Source organism: Centruroides sculpturatus, unplaced genomic scaffold (genome assembly GCF_000671375.1).
Source record: "Centruroides sculpturatus isolate CEXI.00-Female unplaced genomic scaffold, Cexi_2.0 scaffold752, whole genome shotgun sequence".
In the NCBI taxonomy this organism is placed as follows: domain Eukaryota; kingdom Metazoa; phylum Arthropoda; class Arachnida; order Scorpiones; family Buthidae; genus Centruroides; species Centruroides sculpturatus.
Genome location: NW_019384965.1, coordinates 261,176 through 277,169, shown reverse-complemented (window position 1 = coordinate 277,169; position 15,994 = coordinate 261,176). Strand labels below are relative to the sequence as shown.

The window sequence follows — 15,994 nt, the reverse complement described above, 5'->3', positions numbered from 1 at the left end:
GAAATTTTAACAAATTATAAAGTTTAAATGTAAAAGTTGTTGAACAATTTATAATTAACTCATAAACTGTCAGAATACATTCGTATTTATTAATTTTAAACCTACTTATTAGATATTTTTTAATTTTTGTTTCTTATGGCATGTCACAAATGGTCAATAATCAATACGTAGCTTATTTGTGGCAGGACTCTCAAAATTCTTTACCTGTAATATCTGGAATAATTGTGCTTACGCTGTCTTAATCTTTAACTATGCCTAGTAGCTTTAATAACTGCGTAACGCCAAGTTGTGCAAATTGGGCAAGGATACAAACGAGTACGAAGTCTGCAAGTATGAAGCTTTTCTTCATAACCTGATTATTAAAAACGAACGAACTGCTAAATTATGGGGCTATGATGTTTCTATTAAAGCAGTCGAGGTAGACAAATCAAGAATACTAGAGAACAAAAGAAGTACTACAATCTCGAAAACGAACTAGAAATCTCTCAGGATACAGGTGAGAAACACATAATATTTGTCTTCTCTTAAATGCATTAAACACGATTCCACTCGCATCAATTGAATCGGAAAGGACATTCTCGGTAGCAAGACTTTTTCATTACTAAAATAACAATTAGATTGAGTGATCCAAGTATTGACCATCTTTGCTTTTTAAAATCTTATAAAAATTTACAATATTTTGTATTATATTTTATTTAAAAAACAAAAATTTCCTTCTAAGTTAGAAGTTTGATCTAAGTTCATTTTTTTTTTAAATTTTTAACTCAATTCAAAGCATTTTGTTGTTGTATGCAGTTTCCAGCAAACTTTAATAAATGTTTTCTATTGGTGAAAATTTCTACGTAATTCAAAGGTAATTTTTAATATACTGTATATCTTACACAGCATTATTAATATCATTTTGAAAGTTACAGAATGTATTAAATTATTTTAAGAAACGAAAAATAATTATATCATTTGTTTCTTGATATTTTGTATATCTTATAAATAATTAATTTTGTCCCGGGATCCCGGGAAACAGTTCACTTTTATCCCGAAATCCCGGGACAAGCGAAAGACCGGGAAATGAGAAACACTAATCTCGCACTTCTGGGAAAGCCTTCACTTTCACTTTTCTCAATAGCCAATCTGAATTCAATTGTTTTCTTGACGCCACACAGAGTGCATTACACGATTACAGAGCAAAAAACTGACCGCTAAATGTAAGAAACATGCGAATCACAAATGGCTGTTGAAAAACATATCTGAAGTCAAAAATAACGAATTTTTAGGTGAATTTTTTTTGTATTTTCGGTTATAGCACTTATATTTATCTGTCATTCTAGCCAGGACTCTCCCAGGAGAACTTTTTGATGCTCTATCTGATTTTCCAACCCGAAAATTTCTGTTACGTGGATGTTGAGTTACATCTTATAAAAATCAAGATTTTTTGATCTGATATGGTTCAGCCGAACTATATATTGAAAATATCCTTGAAATTGTCGTTCTAAGAATATTTTTCAAACACGCTTTTTTATTTTTGCAATATCTAATTTTTATTAAAATTATACAATATCTAAATGGCTGCGAGATATCCTAATTTTTGAAAATTTTCAAGAATGAAAAATTTCAGCTATAAGAAGAGATTTAACACCAAAAAATCTCTGATGATATATTAATGTTTTTTGCCTGAAGTTCTACTGAAACCATTTAATTCGAAACATTTTAAAAATACAATTCATTTTTTGCGATAAAAGGCTTTTTTTGAAAGGTAAAATTGATGATTTAAATTTAATATATGCAACTTCTTTCTGCAACATAAAGTAGATAATAAAACATTTTAAATATACACGTTTTGTCAAATCTTTTATTTTACTAATGAGTATTTTAAAAGAAAAACTAGTAAAAACAGAATATCGATTCACGGTAATTAAAACCTTACAATTTTACTGGCACATCAAATAAGAATTCAATTTCTCATAATTTTACTGTGGAGGCAACCATCTTGTTGTAGCGTGAAACGCAACTGAAACGAGCGCTGCAGATTAAACCTCAAACTAATGAGACTACTACGAGAATTGCTGCGCGCAGTGCTTCCAAGAAAACGAGTTTGGCAATGCTTAGTTTAACAACCAGTTTTCCCACTTCTTTTTTGCCAACATACTTGAAAATTTTATTGCGCAAGATCAATGACAAAAGTGATTGAATCGCCTCAAATTCTAAGTGAAGAGCCAGCTTTACGGCGTAAAGGTGTAACTATTGTTTTTGTTTCTTCGAGGTAAGGGTCTTGCCTCGAGGTCAAAGTTTTCCCTTTAATTGCGAGGAGTAGATCTGTGTTTTATTAGTGTTCGTTTTACCAGCATTATTGCTATTGTAAGTAGCATTACTGTAAGCTTCTCGTTTGTTTTTACGCGTTGCCTGTTATGAGTGCAACGAATAAATAGTACACTAAAAATACAAGAAGCTTGGAAAGATGAAGAAATTTTCAATAATAATGCATTATAATTTTATTCTTTTTTTAAAACTCTTTCCACAGGGTGGAAAGAGTTTAAAAAAAGAATAAAATTATAATGCATTATTGGTGAGAGTGGAGAGCTAAAAATTACTTTCGATCCTCTAATACACGAACCTCCCTACGAAATTTCAGAAATTTTTGACAAAAGCACAGGAGTTAAGCTTCAGAGTGGATGAACAAAATCGTGTCAATCATACAACAGAAAAATCCCCGATTTTTTTTCGCATTTTTTGACGTTTACAAATATGTACAAAATCTTACTGGATCGTATTTTAACCGATCAGCATACTTTCTTATAAAGCAGCCGGGAAAGTAAAAACTGGTGTGCCTGACTGTGCGACAAAGAATATGAAACGCTTCCTCACCAATTGAGTACTTAATTCACGAAGCGCAGAATTGGTTATGTAGTTCAAAAAGTTTTTTGAGCAGAGTGGCCTGGTCTGTTTTTTCTCATTGGTGTCTTTAATAAACTAAAATGTATCTAGTAAGCAAGCATTTGTGAAATATTTACGTACGTATTTTTATAACTACATTAATTAAAGCTGTTGTTATACTTGTTCTTTATTACGCTACGGTTAATGTGGATGCGAATTCTGAAGAAATCTTGTTCTGACGAGTTCGTCCAAACAAAGAAATACCAATTTTCCAATGAGTGTTTACTTTGGCAGCGAAGGATATGTCAGAACACGCATGTTATAGTCAGAACCATTCGAGCGTTCAAACGAGTTTGATTTTTTCGTGCGTTCTAAAGTTGAATTTAGAGTGTTTTGGTTTTCTCAACATGGATATTGATAAATTGATTAGTTGTGTTCGAGAATAGGTGTTTGTGGGACACGAAAGACAAAAACTATCACAACAGAGATATTTCTCAGCAGCAGGGCCGGATCATCGAATAGACAAATGTCTAGTGTCAAATTGTCTATTTTTAAAAGATTTGTAAATAAGATAGTTTTTCTGTTGAACAACTGTTTAGTTATGGCAACGCAACACTTGGGCGATCTGTCTAGGGGGATGCCTTCTGGGAGGTCTTTTAAGGGAAACTGGCACCTATTTAGGCGTTACAGACGTGGAGAAGACTTGGAAAACTCCACGTGGCCAGCCCGTCCGAGCGAGACGCGAACCCACGACCAAACTCCCAGTGTTCAGGTACGAAGACCGCTTGGCCACTAGTGGGCCTTGTTGGACAACTATATATAATAAACAAAAATATATTGCTTTTTATATGGTTATTGTGAATTCTAAAATCTAAAGAAAATGTCTTGTTTCTTCTTATTGAAAGTAAAACTCCAAATACAGTAATTTAGAATTTTTTTTATAGCGATAAGAATATTAACTATATGTATTCTTAACATCCTGTGAAATATTGTTAAATAATTTTGCCTTTATTTTTTAAGCAGCTGCAGTGTCAGTATGCGATTTAATTAATAGAAATAATATTAACAAGATTTATTAATTGAAAGAGCCGGGAGGGGCCCGGTAAGAAGAAAATGTCTAGGGCCACAAAGTGAGTTAATCCGGCCCTGCTCGGCAGAGAGATCTCTCATTTTGAAATACTCGAAAAACTTTTGCGGGTTGCCCCACAAATTTTGATATATTTGGAACCTCTCCCTTATCATCTCTTGTGGAAAATAAGTGGTTAACATGTTGTTCTCCCCACTACCTATCAACAATAACTTAATCAACGGACTTTCAAGAAAATAAAACTCATCAAGTTCGTCCATTTTGCTGGGAGGCAGAAACGTACTATCAGAAAACGCGCAGTGTACCCACCTTGTTCTGACGAGTATCTCGTACGTACTCGTCATAATTCGCATCCACAGTAACCGTAGCCTTAAGCGTGTCGGAGTCAATTATTTTCGTGGTAGATTATCGATATTTCTTCGAAATCTACACAGCATCGTTACTTCGATCTTGTCGAAATAAGCCTTCCAAAGTGTAAATCTGTTTCGGATTAAGTGCAATACTCAACATGGCCACGTTTTCAGTTTTCTAGTCAGTTATCAGTTATCCCACCCATACAAATTTGTTAAAAACATTTCCAAGATCGACACAAATATAGAATAATACCTTCGAGGTCACTTTCGAGGTCAGGAAATGTTCAAAACTTGAATATGGGAGCTTTTAATATACTCTGTATAAGATGTGATTACACGCTAATTTGTTTTGTTACAAGAAATTTTTTAAAAACCCACATAAAAACCTCAGCAGTTAAGAATAAACTTTTTCACGATGTTAGAATCTTAACAGTCTCAAATAAAAATATTTGTGCTAAGATTTTCCACGAAATCAAGATTTGAGTTTTTCCTTTCCAGTTTCACGTAATAAAATTTTTTATTAACTCGTTCCACGGATGTTCTCTACTTATTTTTCGCTGTAATCTTGAAAGAAACAATGTTAATTTAAATTGTTTAGAGATGAGAGAAACGTTATATAATGAAACGATTTCTCAGTATAGAAAATTTGTTATATCATCCATGTTCATTGCATCACGTCTCACGTTTTTATCAAGATTGAATTAATTATTGATTTTATTTTCTAATTTTAATGATTAATTTGTTTAATAATCATTGAAAATTGAATTATTCACGACGTTCACTTGAATTACCAAATGAACATTGCATTTTCTTCCTCCTATTTATTCAAATCGAAACATTTCAACACATTGTTAAATTGGTTTCTATTACATTAAAATATAAACGGCATCAAATATCACTCACATTGTGGCAGTGAGGGAGGAGAGCTACTGTATGTTTAAATTTGTACTGGTACTTTTATTTCCAGTTGCTCCATTTCTCTAAATATCCATTTTAATAAAATGTTTTAGTTCTTCCAAATTTGTGTGGAATCATATATATTTTGAAATCCCACTTAATTTCGACATAATACACCTTCATAACTTATTCCAAATGTTAAGTTCTATTTATTCATAAATATAAACTTGAAATAAATTTAATTACTAATATGTGAAAACCAAATTATATAGAACAGTTTATCTCAGTATAATAGTTTATATCACCTATTAAAAACAAATTAGAAAGTTGTCCCTGTGTATTTAGTTTTGTTTTACTTTAAATCATTGTTAATTTACAATCAATGGCAAACAGTCTTGATAGTTTTTTGACATAATAAACAAGCATCCAATTCATCATCTATGACCATAGAGAGATAATGGCATCTTTGTAATTTAAGAAAAACTAAAATTTTTGAATTTAAAATGTTCCATTATATAAATTAAATTAACATTTAGAGTTCAGAACTGAATTTGTTCTCTTTATAATATACTTAAATTCAGTTTACAACAGTGATGGAAGGAAATAAATTCTCAATTAGACTGGATTAACTAGTTGTTCACATCATACAAGAAAAACTGGACAACATATCAATGTTAAATAAAATCTTGTAATGGAAAAAAATCTACATATCTCAGTAAAATAAAAAAAATCAGCCAGTCTCCCAGTTAAACCATTTTAAATGTATATTTTATGATGATGATAGTAACACACACACACAAAAATTTAAGAATGCATAATATGAAAAATATTTTAACAGATACATTTAACATTTGTAAGACTGTGATTATGAAGAATTAATTAAATACTGGGAAAAGGGTACAATTATTTTTAATCTAATAACCTTTTGATATACTATAATTTTTTTTTTAAATTTCAAAAGGTTGAACATCATAACAGGTCTTTTGTCTTTAATACTTATTTTAGCCTAAAAATTTTATTATAATTTGTTCATACATTTAAAACAAGTTTGATATTTGAATCTAAGAAAAATATTTATAATCATTTTATTTGCTTATATTAATAAATCTAGATGAAATGATGATGAATTCTCTTTCAGCTCAATTGCTTCACTCTTGTTTCTTAAAATGTTCTTAAATTATTCTGTAATGTAAAATTGAAAATGTTCATTTAAGTATTCTTAAAAATGTTAAATTTTACATAATAAAGGCTGCATTTACTATATAATCTTTAGTATATAAAAGTGCATACTATATTATTACCGACAACTCTTATCAGGTAGTTTTTTTAATATCCTGCTTTATAAAAACATGTCTTAACTGTAAGAAATCGTCAGTATGTAACAGCAATAAAAATACAAATTTTGCCATTTTCAATACAAAAATCTTCAAAATTTTAAACCTTGGCTGATAAAGTTATTACAATAAGCTAAATCCTTTGTTTTAAACTGAATCTTCAAGTTTAACAAACTAAATCTAATTTTTTTTCATCTTAAATTTTATATCTACTTGTAGCCAAGATAGTTTTAAATTTCATAAAGCCGTTAGAAAATAACATTGAAATTAATCATAACAAAGCAAGTTTTGTTTATTTCACTAATCAGAGTATTAACAGTTAAAATGGTTTCTCCCCCTTTCTTTAACTAAAATAAAACTCTATTTAATTAAAACTCTAAACTTATTTTTGTACTTAATAACAGATTACCAGCTTACATAAAGCAACATAATTAAATGAAAATAAAATTATTTACTCTTATAGAATTCACAAATGATAATACAACAATGCTTTTATAAAGAAATTCTTTTAGCATTACTTATCCATATTTCTACATATTTTAAAGCAACAATCTACAATCAATATTTAGTCTGCTTATAAAGTATTTGTTTTAAATTGAATCCTAATTTTTAATTATCAATAATATACTGAATGTAACAGATAAATTAAGGAACTAATAATTTTAATAAAAAGTATTATACAAGTAATTGTGATATAAAGTTAATGTTTATTAACTTTCACTTATAAATTCATATATATTATATTATTAATAAAAATAATTGTAATAAAATCATTGGGTTTATTCAAGATCTCAGCATCAATTCAGTGGATTGCTGCTGGAAGTGACAATTGCTAGCATTTGAGAGAACACAAAATGCTGAATGTTGGTATAGAGGGAATAAAAACAGTAAAATGATGTGTGGATTGCCATGTTACATTAAATTTACTTTTGAACTTATTTAATGAGAACAATTTAATGAAAAATGAAAATTTAAAAAAGATAGAGGGACAAAGAATTTTTAATTTCCAAAGGAGTTATATATAATGAAATCAATCCTAAAATTACACTTCAACTAAATTTTTTGTGATATCTTACGTAAACATACTAGTACTGTATATTAAAATATTCTATTAATGCACTAACCCTAATCTTAATTTATTCAGGGCACATTCATCAACAAATACATTAAATTCAAAATTGTCAACACAAAATAGTTCTTATGACTATTATGGAGGCTACTATTTTGCTTGCTGGGAGAATGCTAGCAGCAACTGGAAGCTGCCTGAGATTTTGAACAGAGGTTCTGTCATATTGCAGAGATTTTGAATATGCCCATTGATTACAGTAGATTCAAAACAAGATTGTGATATTTTGCTTTTTATACTATTGAAACAAATACTATTATAATTTATTCATTTTTTGTAAAATAAATTAGTTTACCAAAACAATTTATGATGTGGCAACTGATAAATCTTAAAATTTTCAGATAATTTTAAATCAAACATTTCATTACTTCAAAAATCCATTCTTGGTAAATCTTATTGGAAATTGTAATTTCTAACTTTGCATTTTAGCATACTTATTAAATAATTCTCTCATAACAACAGTAAGTTATAATTTTACCATCTAGTTTTAAGATATACAGCAGACATTGCTATAAAAAATTTGTTCTTAATAATTTTATTAATTATGTTGCTTTAAGTAAAAGTGATCATTGAAATTTATGTGGCAATACAGTAATCATTTAAAATAAATTAAAAATTAACACATTAGAAAAAATGAATAATGAGTTATATAAATACAGTAGATCCAAGTATTAGAAAATTTTTTTCTTTAACCTTTAAGTGACAAGTGTAAATAATAACCTTGGGCCAATTTATTTAGAAGAGACATACTGAACTGATTAATATAATTGGGAAAGTGATGTTTTATTATATTTTTGCATTTTATATTGTTAAATACTTACATAAAGTTGTGCAAACACATTTATCCAAATATTTTAATTGATTCTACTTATATATTCTATATTTTTATTACATAGTGAACAAATAAACAGCACTGAATCTACATGTGTGTGCAATCACAAACAAAACAATACTTCATTGCACTGGCAGAAAACATGTTATAAATTATTAATATTTTATTGAAAAATCATTTCAGCAATCTTTGAAGATTATAGACAGTAAAAATGCAAACTGCAAATTTATGCAAAACGTTTCTTTCTCAATATGGAATTTTGAGTGAAAAATCTTATGAAACATTCTTTCACTACACTACATTTTAAACATAGACATATAAATATATTGCATAATAAAGAATTTTTTATATTTCACACATTTTGTTCTATACTTTTGAAGCAAATATATACAAGTAATAGTGTCTCAAGATTTTTTTTAATGGAGTAAGTTTACAGATAAAACTATCAGTAAATTTTACCCATTAATTTACTGCTTTGAAGTAATGAAAGATAATAATTGATCCAAACGACATATACTTTTTCTGGATATTAAAGTTCTGATTTAGAACACCTAGGATGCAAGTACAGTTCATATAAGATCATTATAAATTATACCATTACTCACTTTCAGTTCTATATAACTGGATTAAATATTAACTTTACACAGTATAGGAAATATTATCAGATTTCCTAATCAGGCAATATTTCCTAGAATGTATCTGGTATTACAATGGATGTTGATGGCCATTAATGAAAATTAATGATTAGATCTTAGATAATGAAAGCATTTTTCAGAGAAAAAATTAGAGGAAAAACAGTCCAAAAACACTATAATTTGTATGATACTGTTTATTGCATCATATATGTAACTATAAATTTACATTAATATTACAATTTTCTGATCAGTGCTCAAGATATGTTTCTAGTAAATGGAAAATTAACTAAAAAATCAAACCTGCATACACATTGGTCCTAATAAAAATTTCATTTGTAAATTTTTTTTAAAGTCTATTATTTATTTTTTAAAATTGTGTATTTATCTTCTCAATTTATGATCATTTCAGAGAAAAATCAAAATAACATTTTATTTAGCTATTGCTAAATAATGCTGCAATTTCAAGAATCCTGATTTCTTTGTAAAACAATAAATATTCAGTACTGTTTACTTGTTTGTCTGTTGTTCACAATACAATGGATCCTCAGGACAACAGATGATTTTCAGTGGCCCAAGCAATCCATTAAAATACAGGGTAAGTCAAAAAGCTCTCCTGTATTTTGAAAAATCACTATGCACATATTGCTGAAGATACCTTGATGAACAAGTAATAGTTTAATTAGAAACTCTGATAGTTTTGTTTGGTCTCTACATATTCTCAAATATGCACATTGCAAGTGACATGACACACATCTATGTGGTACTAGTTCCTGTCACACGACATAGCATACCTGCTTGGATGGTCTCCACAGCCCTGACAATGCATATCTTCAACCTAAGTTTGTGACTATAGCAGTAGGTGGAATTTTTTCAGGCTGCACTGGAAAGTCTCTCACGTGTGTTCCACTTTTTCTGCCAATATGAATGGCAGCCCAGTTGATTGACAACTTCTTAAAAACCATTATTCAAAAATTATCTTGCCTATAGACAACTGCTACACATGTAATTTAAAAGCTACACTGAATAACGATAACAGATATTTGCTAGCATGGCATTTTCTAAGAAAAGAAACTGCCTTCCCACTGCAATGGTCCCCATTTTTACTGTACTCCACTGGCAATGATTCTTCCTAACTATGGCAGGAGAGACAAAACACCTTTCAGAGTTTCATCATGTTGATGTGCAGTTTCCCTCATGTAAGTCCATTAATTACAGAGTAACAATTTTTCAAAAATTGGTACTCGGTAGTTGAGAGACTTTTTTGGCTTACCCTGTATATAATATAATATCAATATATAATATAAATAATCCAACAGTAAAAAATCTCAACTCATACACATCAAATTGAGATTTTTAATATTTCTTACATATTTTCTTATAAATGCTATTTTATTAAAAATACTTTTCTACAAACTTATGAAATGATAATGAATTTAACTTACAAGGTGATTCAAAGAACTTTGAAAGCATATAGAATTTTTAACAAAATACTTATACCTTAACCAATTCTGTAACAGAACATATCAAGTTTTATCTCAGACATTTTAATTTAATGTGAGCCTATGAGCCTAAATTTTACTTGGGGTGTTTCTCATGACATCAATGATATGGCAGACATCCATCTGCATTAAATTTCTTGCAAACCTAAAGCAGCCTACCTGTTCTCACATCAACAACTGTGACAGAGATTCAAGTTTTGTGCTCAGTCAGATTTATAAGCAAGGACAGAATAAACATTGTATCTTTAATGAAACTCCAGAAGAAAGAAAAACCAAGAGATGTCATCTGGGAAATGAGGTAACCATGATGTTGACCTTGTGTCCCAAATTAGTGGATTGGTTAAACATTCAGGAAAACATTGCTGTCCTAGAACTACAAATGAAGATCACCATCAGTTGTTTTATGATAGAATCAAACACAAGGACAACCAGAACAATCAAATCCAGAAGAACCAACCACTCAAAGAAATTTCAGTGGTAAGAATAAATTGTAGGTCTACTTGGAAAATTCTCATGATACTAGTTGCAAAGTTCCATATTTTTTGTTCCATAAAAGTTTTTGTTACAAGTTCAACATAAACCAATTTTGTTTTCTAGAACCAAAGCACACAAGTGTGTTCTGCATCAGTGAAAGCAACCATTTGGAAATGCACACTTACAGTAATGGAATTCAATACTATGGTATTACATGAAACAAATCTGATGTGTTCTGTTCTGAATTAATATGTCAATCAATTCTGTTAGTCTTCTGATTAAAATTCTATGCACTGTCAAAATTATAAAGTTCATTTTTGAATCATTCTGTATAAAAAAACAAACATGACATTCATGAGTTTTTAGAATATTTTGGTTCTTTTCTGTTAACAGGACACCAGTTGTAACTTTGATCCAATGTGCGATACTGTCGTCCTCATTGCTCCATTAAGACTATTGCATTTAACTATTTAGTCCACGCAACAGTGCCAGCTTCAAGTAACCCACTTGACTGTTCATGGTGTACTCTTATGTGATACATATTTTTAGGGGCTTGTCCCACATGGATGCTGAGGTGCAAGTGATAGTGAGCACTGAAGCACACGATTACATGCAAAGCAGTATACTGATGCATGTTAAAAATGACCTTTGGTGGCAAATATTTCAACAATTCTGTGTAAAATCTCTCATTCAGAGCTTGAATCTTATCTGTTGCTATACATATTGGCTAGCATCCCATTAACAGAAAAGTACCATTATTTCATATATAGATGAAGTTATGAATAGCATCTTAATGCTTATATGCTAAATTATTTATTATTATATAAAGGAAAATTCAGCATAAAAATTAATATATACAATATAAATGTTAGCTTAATATATTCATAACTATAATTTTGAATGCAAAACTTTTTGATCATAGAAAATTTCAAATGGTCTTTAAGATGTACAAAATCATAAAAATAATTAAAAGAAATTTATAAAATGAGAATGAATTCATTAAATAAAATAAACATTTTTATATCAAAAAGCAAGCTTTCACCAGGGAAAAAAATTATCTACATAAAAGCTTACATTCCATTAAAATTAAAATTAATAACAAACAGGTTAATTAATAACTTAAGGTTGATGTTGCTATATCTAAATATAATTATACCTGAAATATATGTATATAATTTGGTTAAATAAATAAATAAATATATATATGTATATTAGATGTTTTTTATTATTATTTAGATATCATGTATCTAAGTTTTCTAAAATGCTAAATTGTTTTTATATTGGAGTAGAGGAAGTTATTCATATGGAGGATGCATAATTTATTCTATATACTTATAAATTTAAAATAAATTTACATGTACTACATATCTCCATATAAATAATTTTATAAATCATACGCTTTGAAAGAAATAGTTTTTTTAGATTTATTAATAATCTAATTCTATAATAATACATACAAAACAAACAGAATTAACATAATTTAGTCTAAAATCACCAAACTTCATATAATAACTCTATACCTAAATGAATATATTAGAAATAGATCATTAAATTAAGCTAATCATTACGGCAGTACATCTCATCATTAGATTGATATAATTAAGTTTTAACTCAAATTTTAAATCTATGTCTTAAAATATTAAAGTGTTTGAATGATGTAATTTAATATTTCAAAATATTTACAACAACAACTAAAATTTTTCATGTTATGTTTTATGTTTACAGAAATTGTACAACACAAATATTAACATTTAAATCTTAAATGTGACTAAATGAGAGCCTCTCACTCATTCTTTATAATTTATTCTGTAATGATTAAAAAATATATTTAAGAATTAAAAAGCTCCCTTGTTACAGAACTGTTATCTATATATTTTTTTTAATAATATAAAATGTTTGTAAGCAAAAATAGTTTGGCTACCTAAGAAGCAATTTTATTTTATTGTAATGATAATACCAAGATGTATACAATCTGAAGAATATTAAGTTTGACTAAAATTAAAACTGAATCTGTATAATCATCTTTTTTATATAAAATTATGTAGAAAAAATCATTTGGACATTAAAGTTTGTAATAATTGAAAGTTTTCTTTGCAGAGAGTTTTTAAAGTTTCGTAATGAATATCCATCAATTGCATTAACAACTGGATGAAGATAAAATTTTGGATTACTATAACCATTTTATTCTTATAAAACAAACTAGTTTTATAAAAATTTTATTTTTTAAAAAATAAGTGAATCTATTTTATTACCTTATTACATGGGTTTTCTGCAAATTTTATTAATGACAAAAATAGTTTATCAAGTAAAACTGAAAATGTGTACAATATGTTGATGCTTCATTATAGAATCTTAGAGAAATAAGTAAATTCACAACTCTTTGAGAAAGACTTTTTAAATTATTTTTCTAATATCCATTTTACATCAATTTGAGCAGCTGTACAATCTTTCTTGCATTTTGAGCATTTGATATACAAGACATTGCATTTATGAAGAATTTTATTAAAATTGTTTAGGTTACAAGGATCTTTTTCACACTAATGAGAAATAATTTATGTATATCATTTACCTAAGATGGTGCAAGCAGAAAAAGCTAACTAGCAGCTCTTCAGTAGCAATGATATACACCAGTGTTTCTCAACCTCTAATGAATCGTCACTCCCTTCAATAAAACAGTTACGTGGTATTTTCCCCTTCACTTCGAAAACAATTTTGTTGGGTTTATTAGTTTACTTTTTTACAAAGTATATAATTATCAAATAAACATTTGTTCCAATGAAACCGTGTTTTTTATTTCCTTTTACTTTTCATAGACACAATGTAGTGACACTTTTTAAACACCTTGCAGATTATTCATCTTTTATTAGGTTGGGCACATTTCATTGGAACAAAAGAAATTACTAATATAGAAACGGCAGTTAACATCATACAAAAAGAAAACATGTGCCCAACCTAATAAAAGATGAATAATCTGCAAAGTGTTTAAAAAGTGTCACTACATTGTGTCTATGAAAAGTAAAATAAACATTTATTTACTCAAAATACGTATTAGATTTTGATATAATTAACAAAATTAAAATTAAGTATTATTCGCTGTGAATCCCCACTGCAAGCTTCAAAATTCTGATGCCCAGGGCTAAGGTTAATGCCAAATTCGTATTGCATTGAATAGACTAGTCACTAGTATAATGTTATTTGTTTAATTATTATATGAGATNTTCAAAATTCTGATGCCCAGGGCTAAGGTTAATGCCAAATTCGTATTGCATTGAATAGACTAGTCACTAGTATAATGTTATTTGTTTAATTATTATATGAGATAACAAATAAAATATCTAATTATTCTTAATATAATGTTTTACTATATTGCCCAGAAATTGTTTTTCACCCCCCAATATGGAAAAGTACCCATTCCTGTTGTGTGTCTGCTTGCACAGAAGCATGTTGCAATGTGAATCTCCCAACCCAATTCTTACACGATGACATACATTTTGTGTGTTTTCCGTGAGCAGTTCTGTTCGAACAGTTGGAGTAGGGAATTTTGTAGACTACTACTAGCAAAACAATGCCAAATATGTAATCACTTTCAGTAATCCGACACCCCTTCGGTCCCATATCTGTCAGATTATCAAGGGACAGCTGTATTCAAATTATTGTCACTTCTAAAAACTATCTGATGACAAGTAAACATACAATAATTTATATTTACAGAAAAATTTTCAAACAATTTATAATCAAATATATGTATAAGTAGAAAACTTTGAAAATGTCTTCTCTCAACTCCTTCAGCTTAAATAGCTGAAGAAACAGGCAACTTAATGATGAAAATTTGAGATTCCATTCTGGGCTTAAATTCAGGTCTCTTAGGGCAGATTATTTTAATCAAGAGATAAAAATTTAAATGAAAAAAATTTCACTTTATGAGAATTTCTCTTGAAGATACTTTTAGAAATATATTACTCTTCTAAGCAGGAAAAAATGTGTTCATTAATTGATATAAAATGAAATAAACACAAATGAATGATGAATAAAATTTAGTTCTAATACCAAATCTTTAAATTATTAATATGACTTAACTAAAAATGAATGTTATAAAATTGCAATGTTTTAAACATTGGTAAAAAGAACTGTACAAAACTAGCAATAAATATAAATTTTATTCAAAATTATAAGAATCTAGAAATATATTTTTATTAAATAGCATAATTTAAGTATAATACAATTCAACATACTATAGAAAATGCTTTGTTAATGACATCATGCATCTTAATTCTGGACATCTTTCCATTTGGTATAGAAATATTTTAATAAGTATTTGTTTGTACAAATCAAATGGCTCATAGTTAGATTTGCACATTGCTTTACTCAATAAGTAAATGAATATATATTATGTCAGACTTGAAATCCTATCCTTACATATATTATCCAATTTTAACCTGTAGCAATCAACTAAAACTAAAAATCCATCTAAATATTTATATAGTGATATGAAAAATTTTAAAAACACTTACAGATGGAAGGAGTCTGATTCTGTTTATAAAAAAATCAAATATACAAGGTCTGTTCAAAAAGTATCGGACCTTTGGTCGGCAAAAATAAATTTATTGACTTTGAGGTGCAAAACCCTAATCCCTTCAAAGTAGTCTCCTTGGTAATGTATACACTTCTCCCAGCGTTCCTGCCATTGCTGGAAACACTGCTGGAACACATCTTTTGGAATGGCCATCAGCCGGTCCGTCACATTCCGCACAATGTCTTCTCTCGACTAAATTCGGGTTTCTTTTAGCGGCATTTTCAGCTTGGGAAATAGCCAAAGGTCCCACGGAGCCATGTGGGGAGAGTACGGAGCATGACGAACCACAGGAGTATTGTGTTTGGCGACGAAAGCC

At 28.8% G+C, this 15,994-nt stretch overlaps 1 protein-coding gene across 2 annotated transcripts in view; it reads right to left on the bottom strand.

Annotated features, from left to right (window-relative positions):
- Window positions 1-5,460: 5,460 nt before the first annotated feature.
- LOC111632495 (protein SET-like) overlaps window positions 5,461-15,994 on the bottom strand; it is a 93,647-nt gene continuing 83,113 nt past the window's right edge. The window contains exon 7 of one of the 2 annotated variants that reach the window (XM_023376918.1): window positions 5,461-6,387. In XM_023376918.1, coding sequence (XP_023232686.1) covers window positions 6,383-6,387 — 5 coding nt within the window. In that variant the 3' untranslated portion in view covers window positions 5,461-6,382. The remainder of the gene's footprint in view (window positions 6,388-15,994) is intronic. The other variant, XM_023376921.1, reaches the window with a different exon arrangement.